The 21,610-nt window shown below is 34.4% G+C and overlaps 1 protein-coding gene across 3 annotated transcripts in view; it reads left to right on the top strand.

Annotated features, from left to right (window-relative positions):
• AGTPBP1 (ATP/GTP binding carboxypeptidase 1) overlaps positions 1-20,715 on the top strand; it is a 205,281-nt gene extending 184,566 nt beyond the window's left edge. For 2 of the 3 annotated variants that reach the window (XM_088838076.1, XM_088838078.1), the window contains 3 exons: positions 4,223-4,399; positions 7,758-7,918; positions 19,641-20,714. In XM_088838076.1, the coding sequence (XP_088694202.1) occupies positions 4,223-4,399; positions 7,758-7,918; positions 19,641-19,815 (513 nt within the window). In that variant the 3' untranslated portion in view covers positions 19,816-20,714. Of the gene's footprint in view, positions 1-4,222; positions 4,400-7,757; positions 7,919-19,640 lie in introns of all 3 variants that reach the window. The other variant, XM_088838077.1, reaches the window with a different exon arrangement.
• Positions 20,716-21,610: the final 895 nt, after the last annotated feature.

Here is a 21,610-nt window from a genome sequence, read left to right as displayed (position 1 = left end):
TTATTTTTACATATCATGGGAGGAAATGTTTTAATTTCACTCTTTTACATATAGCTAACCAGTTTTTCCAGCACCAATTATTGAAGAGACTGTCTTTTCCCTATTGTATATTTTTGCTTCCTTTGCTGCTGCTGCTGCTAAGTCACTTCAGTTGTGTCCGACTCTGTATGACCCCATAGATGGAAGCCCACCAGGCTCCCCCGTCCCTGGGATTCTCCAGGCAAGAACACTGGAGCAGGCTGCCATTTCCTTCTCCAATGCATGAAAGTGAAAAGTGAAAGTGAAGTCACTCAGTCGTGTCCGACCCTTAGCGACCCCATGGACTGCAGCCTACCAGGCTCCTCCATCCATTGGATTTTCTAGGCAAGAATACTGGAGTGGCTTGCCATTGCCTTCTCCTTTATCATAGATTAATTGGCCATATGTTAGTGGTTTATTTCTGGGCTCTCTATTCTGTTCTGCTGATCTGTGTGTTTGTTTTTCTGTGCCAGTACTACCCTGTTTGATTACTATAGCTTTGTATTATAGTCTGAAGTCAGGAAGTCAGTGGTACTGTCAGCTGTTTTTTTTCCCCTCAAGATTGCTGTTATGGTCTTTTGAGGTTCCATATAAATTTTAGGATTATTTGTTGCACTTCTGTGAAAAATACCCTATATATTCTGGGTATTTTGATAATGATTACATTAAATCTGCTTTGAGTAGTATGGATAGTTTGGCAATATTACTTCTTCCAATTCATGAGCAGGGATGTCTTTCTGTTTTTTTGTATCATCTTCAGTTGCCTTCATTAGTGTTCTGATTGTCAGAGTATAGGTCTTTCAGTTTATTTCTAGATTTTTTAAAATAAGACCTAGAATGTAATTACGGAGAAGGCAATGGCAAGCCACTCCAGTACTATTGCCTAGAAAATCCCATGGATGGAGCAGCCTGGTAGGCTGCAGTCCATGGGGTCGCTAAGGGTCGGACACGACTGAGCGACTTCACTTTCACTTTTCCCTTTCACACATTGGAGAAGGAAATGGCAACCCACTCCAGTGTTCTTGCCTGGAGAATCCCAGGGACGGGAGAGCCTGGTGGGCTGCCGTCTATGGGGTTGCACAGAGTCGGACATGACTGAAGTGACGTAGCAGCAGCAGCAGAATGTAATTAGCTTTGAATTCCTAAACTATATGATAATTTTTTAGTGTTTAGAAAAGCAACAGATTTTTCTAGTTTGATCTTGATCCTTTACAAGAAAAATCCCAAATAACCTACACTGCCATCCATATTAATTAGAAAGAGAAGAAAGGTCAAAGTCAGCAAAAGAAAGGAAATAATAAAGAGCAGAAATAAAATTGAGACCCTGCTACATCTCCTTCAAATAGAAAATGTCAGTGAAGCTAAGAGTTGAGTTTTTTTTTGTTAAAAAAAAAAATAGGCTCATTAAGAAGAGGTCCCAATAAACAAAATAAAGAGGAGAAATGTCAACCAATATCACAGAGATACAAAAAAATCATAAGAGAAAACTATGAACAGTTTTATGCCTATAAAATTGGAAGATCTAGAGAAACGGATAAATTCCTAGAAACATACAGTCTTCCAGAACTGAATCAGGAAGAAATAAATAACCTGAACAGATTGATCACTAGTAGTAAAATTGAATCAGTAATCAAAAAACACTTAGCAAACAGAAGTCCAGGGCTTGATGACTTCATGGGGGAATTCTACCAGACATACATAGAAGAGTAATATGTACCTTTCTCAAACTGTTTCAAAAAACTGAAGAGGAGAGAACACCTAAATTCATCCTATGAGGCCAACCAACATTGCCCTGATACTGAAATCCAAAGACACTGCAGAAAAGATTATAGGCCAGTATCTCTGATGAATATAGATGCAAAAATCCTCAAAAAAAAATATTAGCAAACTGAATCCAAGAATATATGAAAAGAATCGTACACCATGATCAAGTGGGATTTATTCTAAGATTGTAAGAAGGGCTCAGAATCCACAAATCAATCATTGTAATATACCACATTAACAAAAGGAGGGATAAAAGTCACATGATCATCTCAATAGATGCAGAAAAAAGCATTTTACAAAATTCATCCATTCATGTTAAAGATTCTCATCAAAGCTGGCATAGAGAGATTATATCTCGGCATAATAAAGGCTGTTTATGACAAACCCATGCTAATATCATACTCAGCAGTGAAAAACTGAACACTTGTCCTCTACAAGTGCTTTTCACACTTAAATTTTTATTCTGTTTGGAATTTATTTTTATATGAGATGGAGGGATATAATTTTTGTTTCCCCATGTGTAACCAGTTGTGTCGGCACCATTTATTAAACAGCACCTCTTTCCTCTGCCGATTTTCTAAAGCCACCTGTTATATGCCTTGTTTCCCATGTATGGGTGTGTTTTGAGGTATGCCGAGGATTGAAGTGAGATCTTTACTTTGCATCTTGTCTGCTTTTAATTCTGTCCCAGTGTCTCTCCTACCATATTTATGCCTAAATCAGCACCCCAGATTATTTTCCAAAACAGGTTTCAGTAACATACCACCACCCTTAGCAGAATTTCAAAGCGCTTTTTCTTTTTGGTATCCTCTCTCTTCTTTTCCTTTCCAGAATAAATGAGTAGAGTCATATTAAAAATAGAAACACTCTACATATATATAGTAAGTACAAGTTATCTCCTCTCAGTCACTAATTAATCACTTTCACAGTGTGTATTGTGAGACTTGCCCCTAAGCACATTCATTCATAGGTGTATGTAAACATAGTATATGAAGTTTTAGTATTTTTTTCACACTCCACGGAAGTTTTTTTTCACATAATGTTTGATGGCCATCTTTTCATCTTTATATCTGTCTCTGTCTGTTTTTGACAATTACACAAGATTTTCATTGTGTATTTTTGTTATTATTGTATGAATATAGCATAATTTATTTATTTAGTTTCCCTTGTTGGTGGTCACTTCGTTAGTATTGCCAAATTGTCTTTCATAAAGGTTGTACAAATCAGTACTCCCCAATGAATGATAGTGCTGTTTCTCTAGACGTCTTACTGTCACTTTGCCAGATGAAAAAATATCTGATGGTTTTCGTTTGTGTATCTGTAATTATAAATATATGAGATCAAGTATCTTTTCCTATGTTTGATCCCTATTTTTGATCCTTTGTTTGATCCAATTATGATCTCTATTTTTTAAAAATGGCCTTTTTCATATTCTCTCTTTGCTTTGTGTAAGTCACCTAATTATTGTTTTGAAAATACTCTTCATGTGTATTATATTACATTTTTTTATGATGTGCAGTAGTTTAAAACTTCTTTTGTATTTGTTGATTTTTTTTTAAAGAGGTTTCTTCTTTTGAGGCTTAAGAAAGATTTTTCTCATTCTAAGATTTTTAAAGTAGAGTTCCATATTTACTTTAGAGCTTTTAGTTTCATTTAAAAATTTAACTTACTAATTTAAAATCTAAATTCTCAATCTCATTAGAGTTTAATTTGATAGAAAGTGACTTTAGCTAGTTTTTCTCAGTGGATGAGCAACTGTGTCAGCATTTTGTGAATGATCAATCTTCCTAATTATGGTACTAACTTTAACAACTACCTTTGATTTTAATTCTGAACTCTCTTTCTAAAGATGTGCTGTTCCTACACCAGTATCACCGTTTAACTTCTGTTAGATATATATTTATCTGTTGGATTATTTCTCTAGTCATAGCCTTGATTCAGAACTCTCCAGGGAATTCTATATTTTATTTTCAGGTGAATTTGAGAATAATTTTAAGTTGCAAAAATATGGGCATTTAGATTGTGATCATCTTAGCTTTATTGATTAATTTAGGGATGATTAACATTTACAGTGTTAAATCTCTCAGTCAAAACATCTTCATGACTAAAGTGAAAAAACATCTTCATGACATATTCATTTTAAATGTTTTTCTTAATATTTTAAAACATGGTTTTCTTACATAGTTTTATTTCACTTATTGGTTATTACTATGAATATTACTTTTTCATTCTATTTTCTGAGTACTGTTTGGGAAAGCAGAAAAATCTGACTTAGTAAAAGGATTATTTTGATGTTTCGGATAGTAGGGGATATAGGAAGAAGATCCACATGACTGCTGTAATGACTATGCTTTCATAAAATTTTTTTTTAGAAATTAAAAAAAATTAATGACAAAAAAAAGAAAGCTCTTGAAATATTTCATCATTTTTATCTTTGCAGACTTTGCCTAAGATTCTAAGCCATATCGCCCCAGCATTTTGCATGAGCAGCTGTAGCTTCGTAGTGGAAAAATCTAAAGAATCTACAGCTCGTGTTGTAGTTTGGAGAGAGATAGGAGTGCAAAGAAGCTATACCATGGAGAGTACTTTGTGCGGCTGTGACCAGGGAAAATATAAGGTAAAACATCTCAGGATCTCTAGCCATAGAAATATTTCAAGATTGTCCTTTCATATATACTCTAGTAGTTTTCAAATGTATATTAAGTGATACATTTGTTATACTGAGTTATATGTAATTCACAATAATGGAATTGAAACATATGCAGTCTTAAGAATAGTCTCTCTTTTTTGTTTAATTCTCTGACCTAATAGCTTGCTTTGTGTCCTTATGAAGTTTTAGTTGAGTCTATTTATAGTCATAATTTTTAAGAAAGTACACTGTAGTACACATTTAAATAGTGATTAGTGATTATGATTTATAATGAACTCTGAAGGTAGTACATTACTAATAAAAAGTTCTATCATTTAAATTTATTGAATGTAAGTATATTTTTATACATTTAGAAATAGATACATTACACTAGAAATAGACACATTTATTTATAAAGTTTATTTTATACTTAGATTTTGTGCATGTGTGACTTATAATTGCATGAAATGTTTGTTAGTCGCTCTGTTGTGTTCGACTCTTTGCTACCCCATGGACTGTAGCCAGCCAGGCTCCTCTGTCCATGAAATTCTCCAGGCAATAAAATAATACTGGAGTGGGTTGCCATTCTCTTCTCCAGGGGATCTTCCCAGCCCAGGGATCGAACCTGGGTCTCCTGTATTGTAGGCAGATTCTTTATCATCTGAGCCCCCAGAGAAGCCCTTTCAATGCATATCCCTTCACTAATTTTTTTTTTTCTTTACTAAGACTCTTCTGTTCTGCCATAGGCTTTTATTGGAAGAAAGTTCAGATTTTACTTTTTAAATTTAAGAGTAAATTTAAGAGTAGCTTCCTTGGTGGCTCAGAGGGTAAAGATACATCTGTAATGCGGAGACCCAGCTTTGGTCCCTGAGTTGGGAAGATCCCCTGGAGAAGGGGATGGCAACCTACTCCAGTATTCGTGCCTGGAGAATTCTATATAAAAGTTATAAATTTTGCAAGTGATGTTCAAACCTTAGGGCTCTGGATGGGTAGAACTTGGTGAAATTCTAGTACTTTGTGGAGAGTGACTTTTCCCTAGTGACTTTCGGTTGACCTCAGAATACTATTCTTTCAGAATGTGCTATCTTTTCAAATCTCTCCAAATACTGTAGAGTGGTGACTTCTAAACTCCCAAAGTCATGGTTGTGGTGAGAGAGGAGCTTGAGTACGCAGCCCGCAAATTGTGCCTCATGGTCATTGCTTTAGTGGACTGTATGTGTGTGAGATGGGAAAAGCTTGACAGTCACTTTTGTAAATGACCATAGGAAAAAAAAAAATCTTTTACTTTGTGATTTAGGGAAACAGACTGTAAATTGTTTTTTCTTAAAGAGATACTTTATGCAGTCAGGTTGGAAAAGGAAACTAAAAGCATCAGTGTGTGTGAAACCTACTCTGGGGGTAGGGAGAGAGGATGTCAGGGAGGCTCAAACTTAAATGCCCCTTGAAATCATCTATGGCATAATAACAGCAGTATTTTCTTATTAGATTTGTTTTCTACTTATAGACTTTCATTGGGTTATTTTAAATGTTCTGTTTTTGCTTTGATAAATGTATTTGGTCATTGAAAAAAACCACATAAAATATCTAAAATGTATTTTGAAACATAAAATGTTAGACAAGTTTTGTAAAAATTATTAATTTTAACTTTAAAAAATAAAATGGATACATAATAAATAGTTGACTTCCCAGGTGGCTCAGTGGTAAGAATCTGTCTGCCAGTGTAGGAGACACAGGAGACATGAGTTTGATTCCGAGGTCGGGAAGATCCCCTAGAGAAGGAAATGGCAACACTCCAGTATTCTTGCATGAAAATATTGCATGGACAGAGGAGCCTGGTGGGCTACAGTCCATGGGGTTGCAAAGAGTTTGATATGACTGAGTGACTGGGCACACAATGAATAGTCATTTCTCTTTTATACGATTTATATTGATATACTTAATGTGATTTACACTGATAGAGTTACATTGATTTAATAAAACTCTTAAAGAGAGAAGTATGTCTTACTACTAAAAATAAGTCTTTTACATCTAAAATTCAATCCTTTTATCATAACATATACTTCTTTTAAATTTTTTAAACTAGCAAACTTTTTAAAGAGCAACTTTAGATTCACAGAAAAATTGAGTGCAAAATACAGAATTCCCATATACCCTCCCCTCCCACCGAATAATGTATACTTTTCAAACTTGTTAATATTGGCTAATAAGTTGTGTGAGTCTAATAATATTTTAAGAAACAAATCTTTTCACCCTCAAGAATGTTCTTATATTACTGAATTTTAGGTTTCAAATATTCTTTATTTTTGATGAGCTAATTCAGGAATAGGAATAGCCTTTCTAAATCTCTTAGATTAAGAAGGCAAATGCATTTTCTAATGAAGTCAGGTTACATTTCCTAGAGTATTTGGAGGTGGCGAGACTATTTAAACAGTCAGTCAATCATTATTTTAAAGGCATGTGCTTCATAGAGTAAATAACAGTATTTATAATTTATTTCTTCAGTTGCTGTATGGTTTTAGATGGCCATTGAAAGTCAAGTCCACTCTTATGTACACCTGCAGCCTTTGTTGGTGTAAGGATTTTATTTACTTTAGAGTTTCATTTTTATTTGAAAAGTAAATGATAAACAGTATCTTGATTTACAGTAGTCAATTTTTATCCTTTATGTAGTAATGTGTAACTTTTGCTGAACCTTATATTGTTTATTGGGAAACAGTTTAAAAAGTGTTGTGGTAAAATTTTATTTTTGTTTTATTAGATCGAATTTGAAATGGGCATTCTTAACTGACATGAAACATAAGAGTTTATTTTATTTCTACCTCATTGGCTTAGATTTGTTTCTTTTTTTTTTTTTTACATAGTCACCTTTTGTTTTTTACTCACTGGTTTCTATTTATCATGTAGGAAACGTATATATAAACTAATATTCAAGTATACAGATTGGAGCCTTGATTGTAACACTATTTTGACGTCAGCATCTGAGTAGTAGATTACAAGTACTAGCAAGGTCTTGTAAAAATATACTTTTATACATGAGTTCCAAGAATAACTCACCTTCAAGATAGTTATCTACTTTTTCCCCCCTTCTTAGTGTGTTGGTGAAAATATTTTGCACACAGTAAATGAGAATAGACATTTTAGAAATTCTTATTTAGATGGTTTCCTTTTTGACTTGAAATAATCTTATATTGTTAAGACACTGTGCTTATGAGTTGTAGGTTCATACAAAGTAACAGGCTTTTATTTTATTAATATAGCTTCAAATTCCTTTTATGTAATTTTAATGAGATATAGCCAGAGGATAGCAAATGTCCTAGTTACATGTTTATTATTGCTTTATTTCTAGGGTTTACAGATTGGTACTCGAGAATTGGAAGAGATGGGAGCAAAATTTTGTGTTGGTCTATTGCGTTTGAAAAGACTGACATCCCCATTGGAATATAATCTGCCTTCCAGCCTGCTTGACTTTGAGAATGACTTGATTGAATCGAGCTGCAAAGTAACTAGGTAAGACACACTTGTTTTATTCTTTTGTTATATGGTAGTATGCAAGGAGATCAAACCAGTCTATTCTAAAGGAGATCAGTCCTGGGTGTTTATTGGAAGGACTGGTGCTAAAGCTGAAGCTCCAATACTTTGGCCACCTCATGCGAAGAGTTGACTCACTGGAAAAGACTCTGATGCTGGGAAAGGTTGGGGGCGGGAGGAGAAGGGGACGACGGAGAATGAGATGGCTGGATGGCATCACTGACTCTGTGGACATGAGTTTGAGTGAACTCCAGGAGTTGGTGATGGACAGGGAGGCCTGGCGTGCTGTGATTCATGGGGTCGCGGAGAGTCGGACACGACTGAGCGACTGAACTGAACTGAACTGATACTATTAGACTTCATAGTTAAGTAAGAGGAAAGGCACAGAGATTTTGACAGTCAAAAGCATTTTTAGAAATTATATAAATAAATTTGCACATCTAATATATGTTCCAAAATATGATAATATTCTTGATTCTTTTAACATTGGTATTTGGATAAAATTTTAGTGAATTACCCTTATATTTGAAATGCTATTTTAGTAATCTTAATGATTTAACTCAAAAGTAAGCATATATCAGATAATACATAAATTAAGAATGCTTGGAGCCAAAATTCATACTTCAAAAGAAATTTTATTTTGTTGATAATCTGTACACATCAAATGGCTTTCCAATATCTTCTGGTTACATCTACTAGAAACAGCTAATTTACTATCACTCTGAAAATTTAACTACATGTGACAAGTATTTTTCTAAGTAGGTAGTCTTTTGCTCCTAAAATTCAATGTATGTAAATTTTGATCACATACAGACTCAGACATAATTTGATATCATATTTCTTAATCATAATACTAGAGTTTAGCATTTTATAGTTTGATACATATAGTTAGAAATAGCCCCATTTTATAGAATCTTCATGATTTTTGTTGGTAGACATTGACATCAGATTTGTTAATTTATTGCCAGGCTCTGTTGTATGTATCAACTTAGCAGTTTTTAGTGTAGTAAAATATTAATTAGAACTCTATTTTTATATAATGTGATAACTGAAATATTGATTATATGCATTCTCTACGCTTCAAAACACTTGGTAAACAATAATGGAAATAATTATAAATATATTTATTAAATAAATATGCATAAAGTTCTTCTCATTGATGTTTAGAAGCTTCCTTTTCATTTGTTTTATGTACTTTTGATTTCTGTTCGTATTGTTTCATTGTTGGTGTTACCTCTTTAAAATTCACAAATAAAATTGTAAGATATTTAAAGTATACAATGTGATGATTTGGTGTATATATATATATACACTGTGAAAGGATTTCCCCCATTGAGTTATTAACATGTCCATACACACATTGGAGAAGGAAATGGCAACCCACTCCAGTGTTCTTGCCTGGAGAATCCCAGGGATGGGGGAGCCTGGTGGGCTTCCGTCTATGGGGTCACACAGAGTCGGACACGACTGAAGTGACTTAGCAGCAGCAGCAGCAGCAGCATACATCACATCACATATTTACTTTTGTGTATGTGTGTTGGGAAATATTTTTCAGTTCTGCTCTCATAGCAAATTTCAATTACACAGTCCAGCATTATCTAGTATAGTCACCATGTTATTCGTTACTTCCTCAGACCTTATTTATCTCAACAACTGAAAGTTTGTATTATTTTTACCTCTCCCTATTGCCTCCTCTGCCTGCCTCCTACCCCTTGGCAACCACTTTGCTACTCTGTTTCTGAGTTGTTTCAATTTTTTTTTTTTTACATTTCACATGTAAATGACACCAAGCAGTATTTTTCTTTGTTTGGCTTATTTCACTTAGCATAATGCCCTTCAGTTTCATCCATGTTGTAGCAAATGAAAGGATTTCCTTTTTTTAAAGGCTGAATATTCCATTGTATCAGTTCAGTTCAGTTGCTCAGTCATGTCCAAGTCTTTGAGACCTAATGGACTGCAGCATGCCAGGCTTCCCTGTCCATCACCAGCTCCCAGAGCTTGCTCAAACTCACGTCCATTGAGTTGGTGATGCCAACCAACTGTCTCGTCCTCTTTTATCCCCTTCTCCTCCTGCCTTTAATCTTTCCCAGCATCAGGGAATCAGTTCTTTACATTAGGTAGCCAAAGTATTGGAGCTTCAGCTTCAGCATCAGTCCTTCCAGTGAATATTCAGGACTGATTTCCTTTAGGATGGACTAGCCCAAGGGACTCTCAAGAGTCTTCTCCAACACCACAGTTCAAAAGCAACTATTCTTTGACGCTCAGCCTTCTTTATGGTCCAACTCTCATATCCATACATAACTACTGGTAAAACCATAGCTTTGATTAGACAGACCTTTGTCGGCAAAGCATCATCTCTGCTTTTTAATATGCTGCCTGGGTTTGTCATAGCTTTTCTTAATATCTATCTGCATTTTCCTTATCCATTCATCTGTCGATGGTCAGATAGTTTTACTTTGACTATGTGAATAATACTGCTTTGAACATAAGAGTACAGTGTCTTAATGGTTTTTAGTGTACAGATCTTCCACTTTCTTGGTTAATTTATTCCTAACTTGTTTTTGATGCTATAGTAAGTAAGTTTTCTTGATTTCTGTTCCTGATGTTTCATTGTTAGTGCATATAAATGCAGCTGGTGGTATTTTTATGGATGCTATATGATGTCTTGTCTATTGCAAATAGAGAAAATTTACTTTTTCCTTTCTTATTTGCGTGACTTTTATTTCTTTTCTTGTCTAATTGCTTAAGCCAGTACTGTGGTGAGAGTAGGCATCCTTGCTTTGTTCCTATCTTAGAAGAAAAACTTTTAGTATTTCATGGTTAGCTGTGGGCTTGTTGTATATAGCTTTTATTATGCAAGAGTACATTTTCTCTTTACCTGGTTTGTTGAGAGTTGAATGAATGGATGATGAATTTTGTCAAATGCTTTTCCTGCATCTGTTGAGATGATTATATGATTTTTATCCTTCATTTTGTTAATGTGCTAAATCACATTGATTGATTTGCATATGTTGAACTAGGATGCAAGGTGATCAAGGTTTATGTATGAGTCTTTTGATGTATTATTGAATTTGATTTCCTAATACATTTTATTGAGGACTTTTGCTTCTAAGTTCATCAGGGATATTGACCTATAGTTTTCTTTATTTCAAAGTTCTTTCTCTGACTTTGGTATTTAGGATAATACTGACCTTATAAAATGAATTTGGAATTGTTCCCTCCTCTTTTAATTTGGGAAGAGTTTGAAAATAATTGCTATTATTTACTCTTTAAATGGTTGGTAGAATTCATTGAAGCCATCTGATCCTGGGATTTTCTTTCTTGGGAGGTTTTTGAGTACTGATGCAGTCTCCTCACTCATAATTGCTGTGTTCAGATTTTCTATTTATTTCTTCATGATTCAGTCTTGGTAGGTTGTATCTTTCTAGGAATTTTTTCCATTTGTTCTTGGTTGTCCAATTTGTTGGTATATAATTGTTCATAGTAGTCTCTTATGATCCTTTGTATTTTTTTTTGTATCTTTTGTGATGTCTCTTTCATTTATAATTTCTCCATTTTTTTTAAGAAAGTCTTAACAGTTTTACCTATTCTTTATTAAAAATATTAACTAAATTTCATGGATCTTTTTATCTTTTTAGTCTCCATTTTATTTATGTCTGTCTGATTTTTGTTATTTTCTACCTTCTGCTAACTCTAGGCTTATTTATTCTTATTTTTCTAGTTCCTTGATATGTAAAATTGGGTTGTTTATTTGAGATTTCTATTTTCTTCATGTAGACCTTTATTTATAAACTTCCCTCTTACAACTGATTTTGCTGCGTGTCATCAGTTTTGGTATGTTGTTTTTCCATTTTCACTTCTCTCAAGATATTTTTTAATTTCTCTTTTACTCATTGGTTGTTCAGAAACATGTTATATAATGTCCACATATTTATGAATTTTCCAGTTTTCCTAATTGAGTTCTACTTTTCTGGCCACACCATACAACTTGTAGGATCTTATTTCCCAAACCAGCAATTGAACCCAGGCCTTCAGTATTGAGAGTGCAGAGTCCTAACCACTGGACTGCCAGGGAATTCCCAATTGATTTTGAGTTTTGTATTGTGGTTGGGCTTAATATGATTTCGGTCTTCTTAACTTAATTAAGGTTTGTTGGTGGGCTAAGATATGATTTACCCTGCATAATGTTCCATATGTGCCTGAGAAGAAAAAGCTTTTTTTTTCCTTCTGTTGGAAAGCATGTGCTATATATCTTGTCAGGTCTGTCTGACCTAATATGTAGTAGAATTCCATATATATAACTTGGGAGAAATGGACAAATTCTTAGAAAAGTATAACCTTCCAAAACTGAACCAGGAAGAAATAGAAAATTTGAACAGACCAGTCACAAGCACAAAAATAAAAACTGTAATAAAAAATCTTCCAACCCACAGAAGCCCAGGACCAGATGGCTTCAAAGGTGAATTCTACCAAAAATTTAGAGAAGAGCTACCATCTATACTACTTAAACTCTTCCAAAAAATTGCAGAGGAAGGAAAACTCCAAAAATCATTCTACAAGGCCACCACCATCACCCTTCTACCAAAACTAGACAAAGATGCCACAAAAAAAGAAAACTACAGGCCAATATCACTGATGAACATAGATAACAAAAGTCCTCAACAAAATCCTAGCAAACAGAATCCAACACCATGTTAAAAAGATCATACATTGTGATCAAGTGTGCTTTATTCCAGGGATGCAAGGATTCTTTAATATCTTCAAATCAATCAGTATGATACACCAGATTAACAAATTGAAAGATAAAAGCTCACAGTGGATTAAAGACCTAACGGTAAGAACAGAAACTATAAAACTTTTAGAGGAAAACGTGGGCAGAACACTCTGACATAAATCACAGCAAGATCCTCTATGACCTACCTCCTAGAATAATGGAAATAAAAACAAAAATAAACAAATGGGACCTAATTAAAAGCTTTTGCACAATGAAGGAAACTATAAGCAAGGTGAAAAGACAGCCCTCAGAATGGGAGAAAATAATAACAAATGAAAAAACTGACAAATTAATCTCCAAAATATACAAGCAACTCATGCAGCTCAATACCAGAAAAATGAACAACCCAATCAAAAAGTGGGCCAAAGAACTAAACAGACGTTTCTTCAAAGAAGACATACAGATAACTAATAAACACATGAAAAGATGCTTAACAGCACTCACTATTCAGTTCAGTTCAGTTCAGTCGCTCAATCGTGTCCGACTCTTTGCGACCCCATGAATCACAGCACGCCAGGCCTCCCTGTCCATCACCAACTCCCAGAGTTCACTCAAACTCATGTCCATCAAGTCGGTGATGCCATTCAGCCATCTCATTCTCTGTCGTCCCCGTCTCCTCCCACCCCCAATCCCTCCCAGCATCTGAGTCAACTCGTCGCATGAGGTGGCCAAAGTATTGGAGTTTCAGCTTTAGCATCAGTCCTTCCAGAAATGCAAATCAAAACCACAATGAGGTATCATTACACACAGGTCAGAATGGCCATCATCAAAAAGTCTTCAAACAAATGCTGGAGAGGGTGTGGAGAGAAGGGAACCATCTTACACTGTCAGTAGGAATGCAAACTGGTGCAGCCACTATGGAGAACAGTGGAGATTCTGTTAAAAAAAAATGGAAATAGAACTGCCCTGCGACCCAGCAATCCCACTGTTGGGCCTGCACCGTGAGGAAACCAGAATTGAAAGAGACATATGTCCCAGTGTTCATTACCGCAGTATTTACAATAGCAAGGGCATGGAAACAACCTAGATGTTCATCAACAGATGAATGGATAAAGAAGCTGTGGTACATATACACAATGAAATATTACTCGGCTATAGATAGGAACACATTTGAGTCAGTTCTAATGAGATGGATTAACCTAGAGCCTACTATACAGAGTGAAGTAAGTCAGAAAGAGAAAAACAACTACTGTATATTAACACATATATATGGAATTTAGAATGACGGTACCGATGTTTCTACATTCAGGCAGCAAAGGAGACACAGATGTAAAAAACAAACTTTTGGACTCAGTGGGAGAAGTCAAGGGTGGGATCATTTGAGAGAGTAGCACTGAAACATGTATATTACCACATGTAAAATAGATGACCAGTGCAAGTTTGATGTTTGAAGCAGGGTACCCAAAGCCAATGCTGTGGGATAGGGTGGAGAAGAGGGAATAGGATGTGGAGGAGGGGGACACATGTATACCTGTGGCCAATTTGTGTTGATGTATGGCAAAAACCACCACAATATTATAATTATCCTTCAATTAAAATATAAATTAATTAAAAATAAAAATAGTGTAAGATGACACACACACACACAAAATTCTTAATTGTAATGAATTAAGGGGAGATTAAGGGGAAAGAAACTCTCAAAAAAAAAAAAAAGACTTGGGAGAATGATTTTTAAAAATTGATAAACATTGCCCAGGCTCCTAAGTCCAGCATTGTGGGAGCCCGTTAGAACTTATTTAGAGGAGGCTTTTACTTACTCTTCTCACTTTACCCCCTTTCTGCCTTTTGACTCTAAGTGAATAACATCTCTGATAAAACGTCTTTGAAAAGTCAGCTTCCTTCTATTTGGATTAGGGGATGGCCTAAGCAAGGAGATCTAAAGGTCTGATTGCTCTTATAAAGCCTTTTGACCAATTCTGTTTTCAATTTCCCCTGATAACCATTATCTTCAATTCCTGAAATTTTCTAGTGCTTTGTGATACAAATCGGCATTTTTTTTCTTTTCCTCCCCTACTGTAGATGCTCAGCAAAGTGGAGCAAGTTAGAACTCAAGCCTCCTGTTTTCATCCATCTTCCTCCATCTTCCAATATTTTGTTGATATCTCTTCTTTGCTATTACTCCTCAGTTTTCTTTTTTTATGTATTTATCCTTTTTAAAAAGTTATTTTTTTCTGTCATCCTAGTGGCTTTTGAGATCCACTATGTTTATCATAAGTTATACAACTTTTTTTTCAGTGAAATGAAAAGAAATTATAATTTAATTATATTTTATATTGTTAGGGCATTTGTTGGAAATTACCACACAAAAATCATTTTAATTTTACCCAATTGTATTTGTTGTATAATAAAAATTCCATTTCATACAACACTAAGTCTACCTTATATCTTTCCTAGGGGGTGTGTTTCTTTTAGGTCAAAGCTGGGAATGTTGGTGAAAGTCATTTAAGAACTTAAAGCTTGTTAGGCTGTACCTTACAGGCACCTGGGCTGCTTGTATTGGGAGTGTAGCGTCTTAAATCATTGGATCACCAGGGAAGTCCCCAGCGAAAGTGTTTTTACCTGTTAGCTGAGCTATTAAACAGTATTTTTAGCGACCCTTTTTTAAAGGATTTGAGAACTGGTAAAACATTTAATAATATTTCTCATTAGGATTTGTGATGGTGACTAAATTTCAGGATATTAAGCATATGATTTTAAGTTTAAGTATGTTTTAAAACATTATGGGAAAGTAAAGTTGAAAATTATCAAACTCTACACAGTGTCTTATTGTAATTAAAAATATAGCCATGTTTAAAATGAAGCCTGTTTACTATCTTATAATCAAATAGTGTTTGGATTATTTTAAATTGAGATGAAATTTACACAGCATAAAATATACCACTTTAAAATGAACAATTTAATGGCATTTAGTATGTTCACAATTTTGTACAATCACCTCTGTCTAATAACATTTTGTTTTTAAATCATCTGCCCAAAAGAGATCCTCATACCATTAAGCAGCATTTCCAGTGGGGTGTGGGTTTGATACCTGATTGGGGAGCTAAGATTCCACATGCCTCATGGCCAAAAAAACAAAACATAAAACAAAAGCAATATTGTAACAAATTTAATAAAGACTTAAAAAAAAAAAAGTACACATCAAAAAAAAAAAACAAGAAAAAGAATAAAATTATTCTTCTTACATAGATGTCTATTTGAAACTTCAAAATAAGACTGTTAGAATAAGGAAGAGCACATATTCATTTGAAGAGGATTCAGTCTCTCCTCTGACAGGCCATAGTGTAGGGCAGATTGCCCCAATTTAGTGAGGAACTGAGCTGATTTGATGTAGGTTTGTAAAACTTATGAAACGTGTAATTCTTCATTCATCCCTGCCCCCTTTGTAAGTGTTGCCTTCCAGAGGTCACAGTTGTAGGCCCAGGGTTTCTAACAAGACTGCCCCAAATTCTGTTATTTTCTGTTGTATTTGTTTTGCTGCTTTCTGCTTTGCTTTTCAGCTTCTTTCTCTGTGTATTTTAAGAATTTGTCAAATGCCACTAGAGAAAAACCGTTGGGTGTCACATATCTGTAACTCTTTTCTTCCAGGAAACTTGGCAGCCTGGCATTCCAGCTTTTGCCTCCATTCTTTTGAAATTGCTGAAAGCTTTGATGACTACTCTACCTCTTGGCTATGGCTCTTGCTGGGCCTTGGTTTCCTCTGGACTTTGCCCCATGCATCTTTTCTCTTGGTTGATTTGCTTTGTATATCTTCAGTGTAATAAGTGATAGCTTTGAATATAACTGTGCTAAATCTTATTATCTTCCTAGTAAATCACTAAACCTACAACCAAGATCATTCTACCCAGCAAGGATCTCATTCAGATTCGACAGAGAAATCAAAAGCTTTACAGAGAAGCAAAAGTTAAGAGAATTCAGCACCCTCCAAACCAGCTTTACAACAAGTACTAAGGGAATTTCTCTAGGCAGGAAACACAGGAGAAAGAAAAGAGTTGCAAAAGCAAACCCAAAACAATAAAGTAAATGGTAATAGGATCATAATATCAATAATTACTTTAAATGTAAATGGATTAAATGTTCCACACGAAAGACACAGACTGACTGAATGGATACAAAAGCAAGATCCATATATATATACTATGTACAAGAGACCCACTTCAAATCTAGGGAAACAATGCAGACTGAAAGTGAGGAGCTAGAAAAAAATATTCCATGCAAATGGATATCCAAAGAAAGCTGGAGTAGCAATACTCATCCCAGATAAAATAGACTTTAGAATAAAGACTGTTAGGTAGGAAGAACAGTAATTATTGATCAAGGAGTCAATCCAAGAAGAAGATATAACAATTATAAACATATCTGCACCCAACAAAGGAGCACCTCAATATACAAGGCAAATGCTAACAGCTATAAAAGGGGAAATCAACAGTAACACAAATAATAGTGGGGGACTATAACATTTAAGTCACACCAATGGACACATCATCCAAACAGAAAATTAATATGGAAACAGAAGCCTTAAATAACACATTAGATCAGATGGACTTAATTGATATCTACAGGATATTCCATTCAAAAGCAGCAAAATACACGTTTTTCCTCTAGTGCACATGGAACATTCTTAAGGAGAGATTACATCTTGGGTCACAAATCAAGCTTTGGTAAATTTAAGAAAATTTAAATCATATCAAGCATTTTTTTTTACCACAATGCTATGAAATCAGATATCAATTACAGGGGGAAAACTGTAAAAAAAATACAAACACATGGAGGCGAAACAATACGCTTCTAAATAACAAAGAGGTCACTGAAGAAGTCAAAGAGGAAATGAAAAACACCTAGAAACAGATGAAAACAAAAACACAACCCAAAGCCTATGGGATGCAGCAAAAGCAGTACTAAGCGAGAAGTTTAAAGTAATACAAGCCTACCTCAAGAAACAAGAAAATCATCAAATAAGCAGCCTAACCTTACACCTAAAGCAGCTAGAAAAAGAACAAAAAACACACAAAATTAGTAGAAGGAAATAAATCCTAGAGGTCAGCAGAAATAAGTGAAAAAGGAATGAAGAAAACGGTAGCAAAGATCAATAAAACTAAAAGCTGGTTCTTTGAGAAGATGAATAAACTTGACAAACCATTAACCAGATTCATTAGGAAAAAAAGAGAATACTCAAGTCAATAACATTAGAAATGAAAAAGGAGAAGTTACAACTGACACCACAGAAATACAAAACATCATAAGAGGCTACTACAAGCAACTATGTGCCAATGAAATGGACAGCCTGAAAGAAATGGACAAATTCTTAGACAAGTACAACCTTCCAAGACTGAACCAGGAAGACATATATGAACAGACTAATCACAAGCACTGAAGACAAAATATGAACAGAGCAATCGCACGCTCTGAAATAAAAACTGTGGTCAAAAATCTTCCAGCAAACAAAAGCCCAGGGCCAGAGAAGCACTAACACCTATCTGCTCAAACCCTTCCCAAAAATTGCAGAGAGAGAAAAACACCCTGAAAGTTTGAAGCACCATGGTCAAAATAGAATGAATCATAGGTTTTTGAAAGTAAAAGAATAATTGTCATTTTAAAGGCAAATAATTAATTCAACTTTTTTTTCCTGAAATCCTTACAGAGTGATGATATTTTAGTTGTGTAACAATGAAATTGTTCTTATGAACGTTAGATGTGTTGTAGAGTCTTATACAATCCTCCAAACCACTCAGCCTGATTTCTCAGTACTACTGTGAAATGCTCTGAATGTTTAAGAGGAGTTTACTATACAAGATCAAGTTGATTTTGCAATATATTTTTCTCTTTCCTTTAATGAGCAATATTAAAACAATTCTAGGAAAAATGATACTCTCATCAGATGAGGTTTGCCTTCTCATAAAATTAGAACGATATAATCCATTAACTTGTCTTTTCCGTTTAAACTTCAGATATTTGAACTGAAATTTAGTATTCAATTGCAGGAATTCTTTCATTTTCGGTGCCTAATAACATCAGCTTCTCTGCTCATTTGAAAATATTATTGTTCCCTTATTACTGTCTGATTTTATATCTTTTAATTGCATCAGCAATAGAAAATTCTTTTTTGGAAGTAGGTAGGTTATAAACAAACATACATCTATATGAAATTTAGATCGTTTTGTTCACAAAAGGGGGATATTGAGATGTTTCTGTAATGTTTCTTTGATTGTATGTGTGTGTGTGTGTGTAAAGTCTCCTAAATGGGGAGAAATCAGAATATGTGATTTTTTTGAAGAGGAAAGAATATGTTACCTAGTGGAAGGGTTGCCTTAATCCCAAACAGCCTACCTAATGAAATATTTAGAAGCACTTAGCGCTTTTAAGCAAATATCTTCTTCTGTGTCCCAAGGGAAAGTAATTAATCTGGGTATGGAATGTTCCCTTGTTTTTATTTTTATTCTTGACCAACAGAGACTGTGATGATGGGTATATGGGCTGTTCTTATGGCAAATGATTGTAGACTTAGAATAAGTGGTTTCAGGGTATTAGTGGAGGAACCAATTAGATACCACATTTTCTTATAAAGCCTCTTGAAATTTTCTGTTACTTGATTTATAGTGATCAAAATAAACTCCTGAGCCTACAAATTGATGAAATCCTTCAATGAAATAACCCACTGAGAGAGTCCATTTTTTTAAACTATCTAATTGTAGGATATATATTGATACTCTTGTCAGATAATTAAAAGTTAGCATTTCACCCTATATTATCAATGCAGTTATTTTCAGCTATTACAAATGTCTTAATTTGTTCATTTGGATAACATTTTAAAAATTAACCCAAATTACTGCTTGTATTATACTGAAATCGAAGTTAATCCAGTATAGTAAAATAATCTTAAAGTCTTGTAACCTAACTAAGTCTTGTGTGTTCTGTATGCTTTGGCTACAGCCCCACCACTTATGTTTTGGATGAAGATGAACCTCGATTCCTTGAAGAAGTTGATTACAGTGCAGAAAGTAATGATGACTTAGATATTGAATTGGCTGAAAACACAGGAGACTATGAACCTTCTGCCCAAGAAGAAGTACTTTCTGACTCTGAATCAAGAACATACCTATCTTGAACCTTTTGCCATCACTTATTAATTTCAAAGAAGAAATGAAATATCTTGGTTTTTGTTACATAGGAAGTTTGAGAGAAATGACTTTATAGAAAGCTGACTCAGAAAGACGGAAAGCATCTTGGACCTGTTTGGTTTCAAGACAATAAATATGTTATTAATTCATGATAAAATTGGCACTTGTTTTATTTTAGATATTCAATGCACTTTACATGGCATTGAAGTATCAAATATTGGATTTACTTTTTAAAAAAAACCCTGAGTGTCACTGCATGAGTTTTTAATCTTATGGTTATATATCCTGCATCAAATGGATAATTTTGAAGTGCGTGAGAATATAAAGTCTGAATTCCAGAGTTGTTGAGAATCCTGAGTTACTGAAAACTAATATATATGTACATGGATTCCTGTAGATGTGTCTGTGTAGGGATGGGTAGATATTGAAGATAGGACTGTTCTTCACAATCATGTTAACTGTTGAGTTGTGACTGAAATCATCCAGAGTTTGCCTTGAAACCGTTACATTCTACATTTACCAAATTAAACAAATAAAAACTATATTAAATGTTGCATTCATTTCGTCATCCTTTTTAACCAGCTCAGATTATTTGGTGTATGGAATCTTTGGGGAAATATTATAATAACCTGACATCTGAATACATTGATAAAAATTTGTGAAAAAATGCTTAATTTACCAGCATTGTTTATATAGTAGAGGCACACCTATCGTAAAAAATATATTTGAAGAGCTCTTTTCTCTAAAATTGTGTCTCCTGGGTGCACCTAAAGTCTGCTGCTGCAGACTACTGAAAAGCTTTAAAGATGTAGTGAGGGCATGAGCCAATGTTAAATGTATATGAAGCGTATGCTGCATCTCCTGAGCTGTGTCGCTATTAAGTGTACTGACGTGAATTCATTTAGGGCATGCTGACACTGTAACCGAGTCCTAGAAAAGGCAGTGAATTTCAGCCTTTTCTTATAGTGACATCTTCCCAAGTTTAAGCTGTCCTGCTGCAGGAATGACTTTGTCCTTATTTATGAAGCAAAATAAAACAAGTCCAATGACTTTGGATAAGTGCTCTAAGAACTAAGTTTCTGTTGTAGCAAAACAAATCCAAAAAGATAATGTATGAACAGACTTGCCAGGGCTTGGGTGCTTCAGTTTTGGCATGTTATCTTCACATATTCTGGAGAATTTTTCAAAATCTTTCTTTAAAGACCTGTAATAATGAAAAAGAAATTATAAAAGTGTTTCAGATTTTTGCACTTTCCAAATCAATGATTTTCATTGTCTTATTTGAGACATTTCACCCACAGTATGACTTCTTTTTGGCACCAGAGGAACCATGTTTAAAAACATAGCAAGGGGCCATAATATTAAGGTCTTATCTCTAAATAGCCTAATTCTTACTAATCTCAGAAAGTAAAGACTAAATAGATTGTGAAGTTGAAGTAGCCCTCTTAGTGTGTGGTGACCTGATTTAGGAAATATCAGGATACTTTAGCATTGTTTATTTAATAATTAATGATTTGTAAATTTAATTATTTAATTATTTTATATATTAATAGAAAGTACATATATAATTTTTTCAGAGGGTGGATTATAGAGCCACTGTATCTGTGTGTGAACTTTTCTTGGCTCTTACAAAACTAGAAATTAAAAATCAGAGAAGTCTTATATGAAAGGCAACTGCAGCTACTAGAATATGCAGAATAACTCCCAAGTGTGTGTTTCTTATGTTAGCAGTATAAAAACCTCTTACCATATGCTGCTATCATACTTTATATTGATGAGGCA

This window comes from Moschus berezovskii, chromosome 7 (genome assembly GCF_049115385.1).
Source record: "Moschus berezovskii isolate FMDL1 chromosome 7, NW_MosBer_1.0, whole genome shotgun sequence".
Classification (NCBI taxonomy): Eukaryota; Metazoa; Chordata; class Mammalia; order Artiodactyla; family Moschidae; genus Moschus; species Moschus berezovskii.
This window is presented reverse-complemented; position numbering and strand designations above follow the sequence as displayed.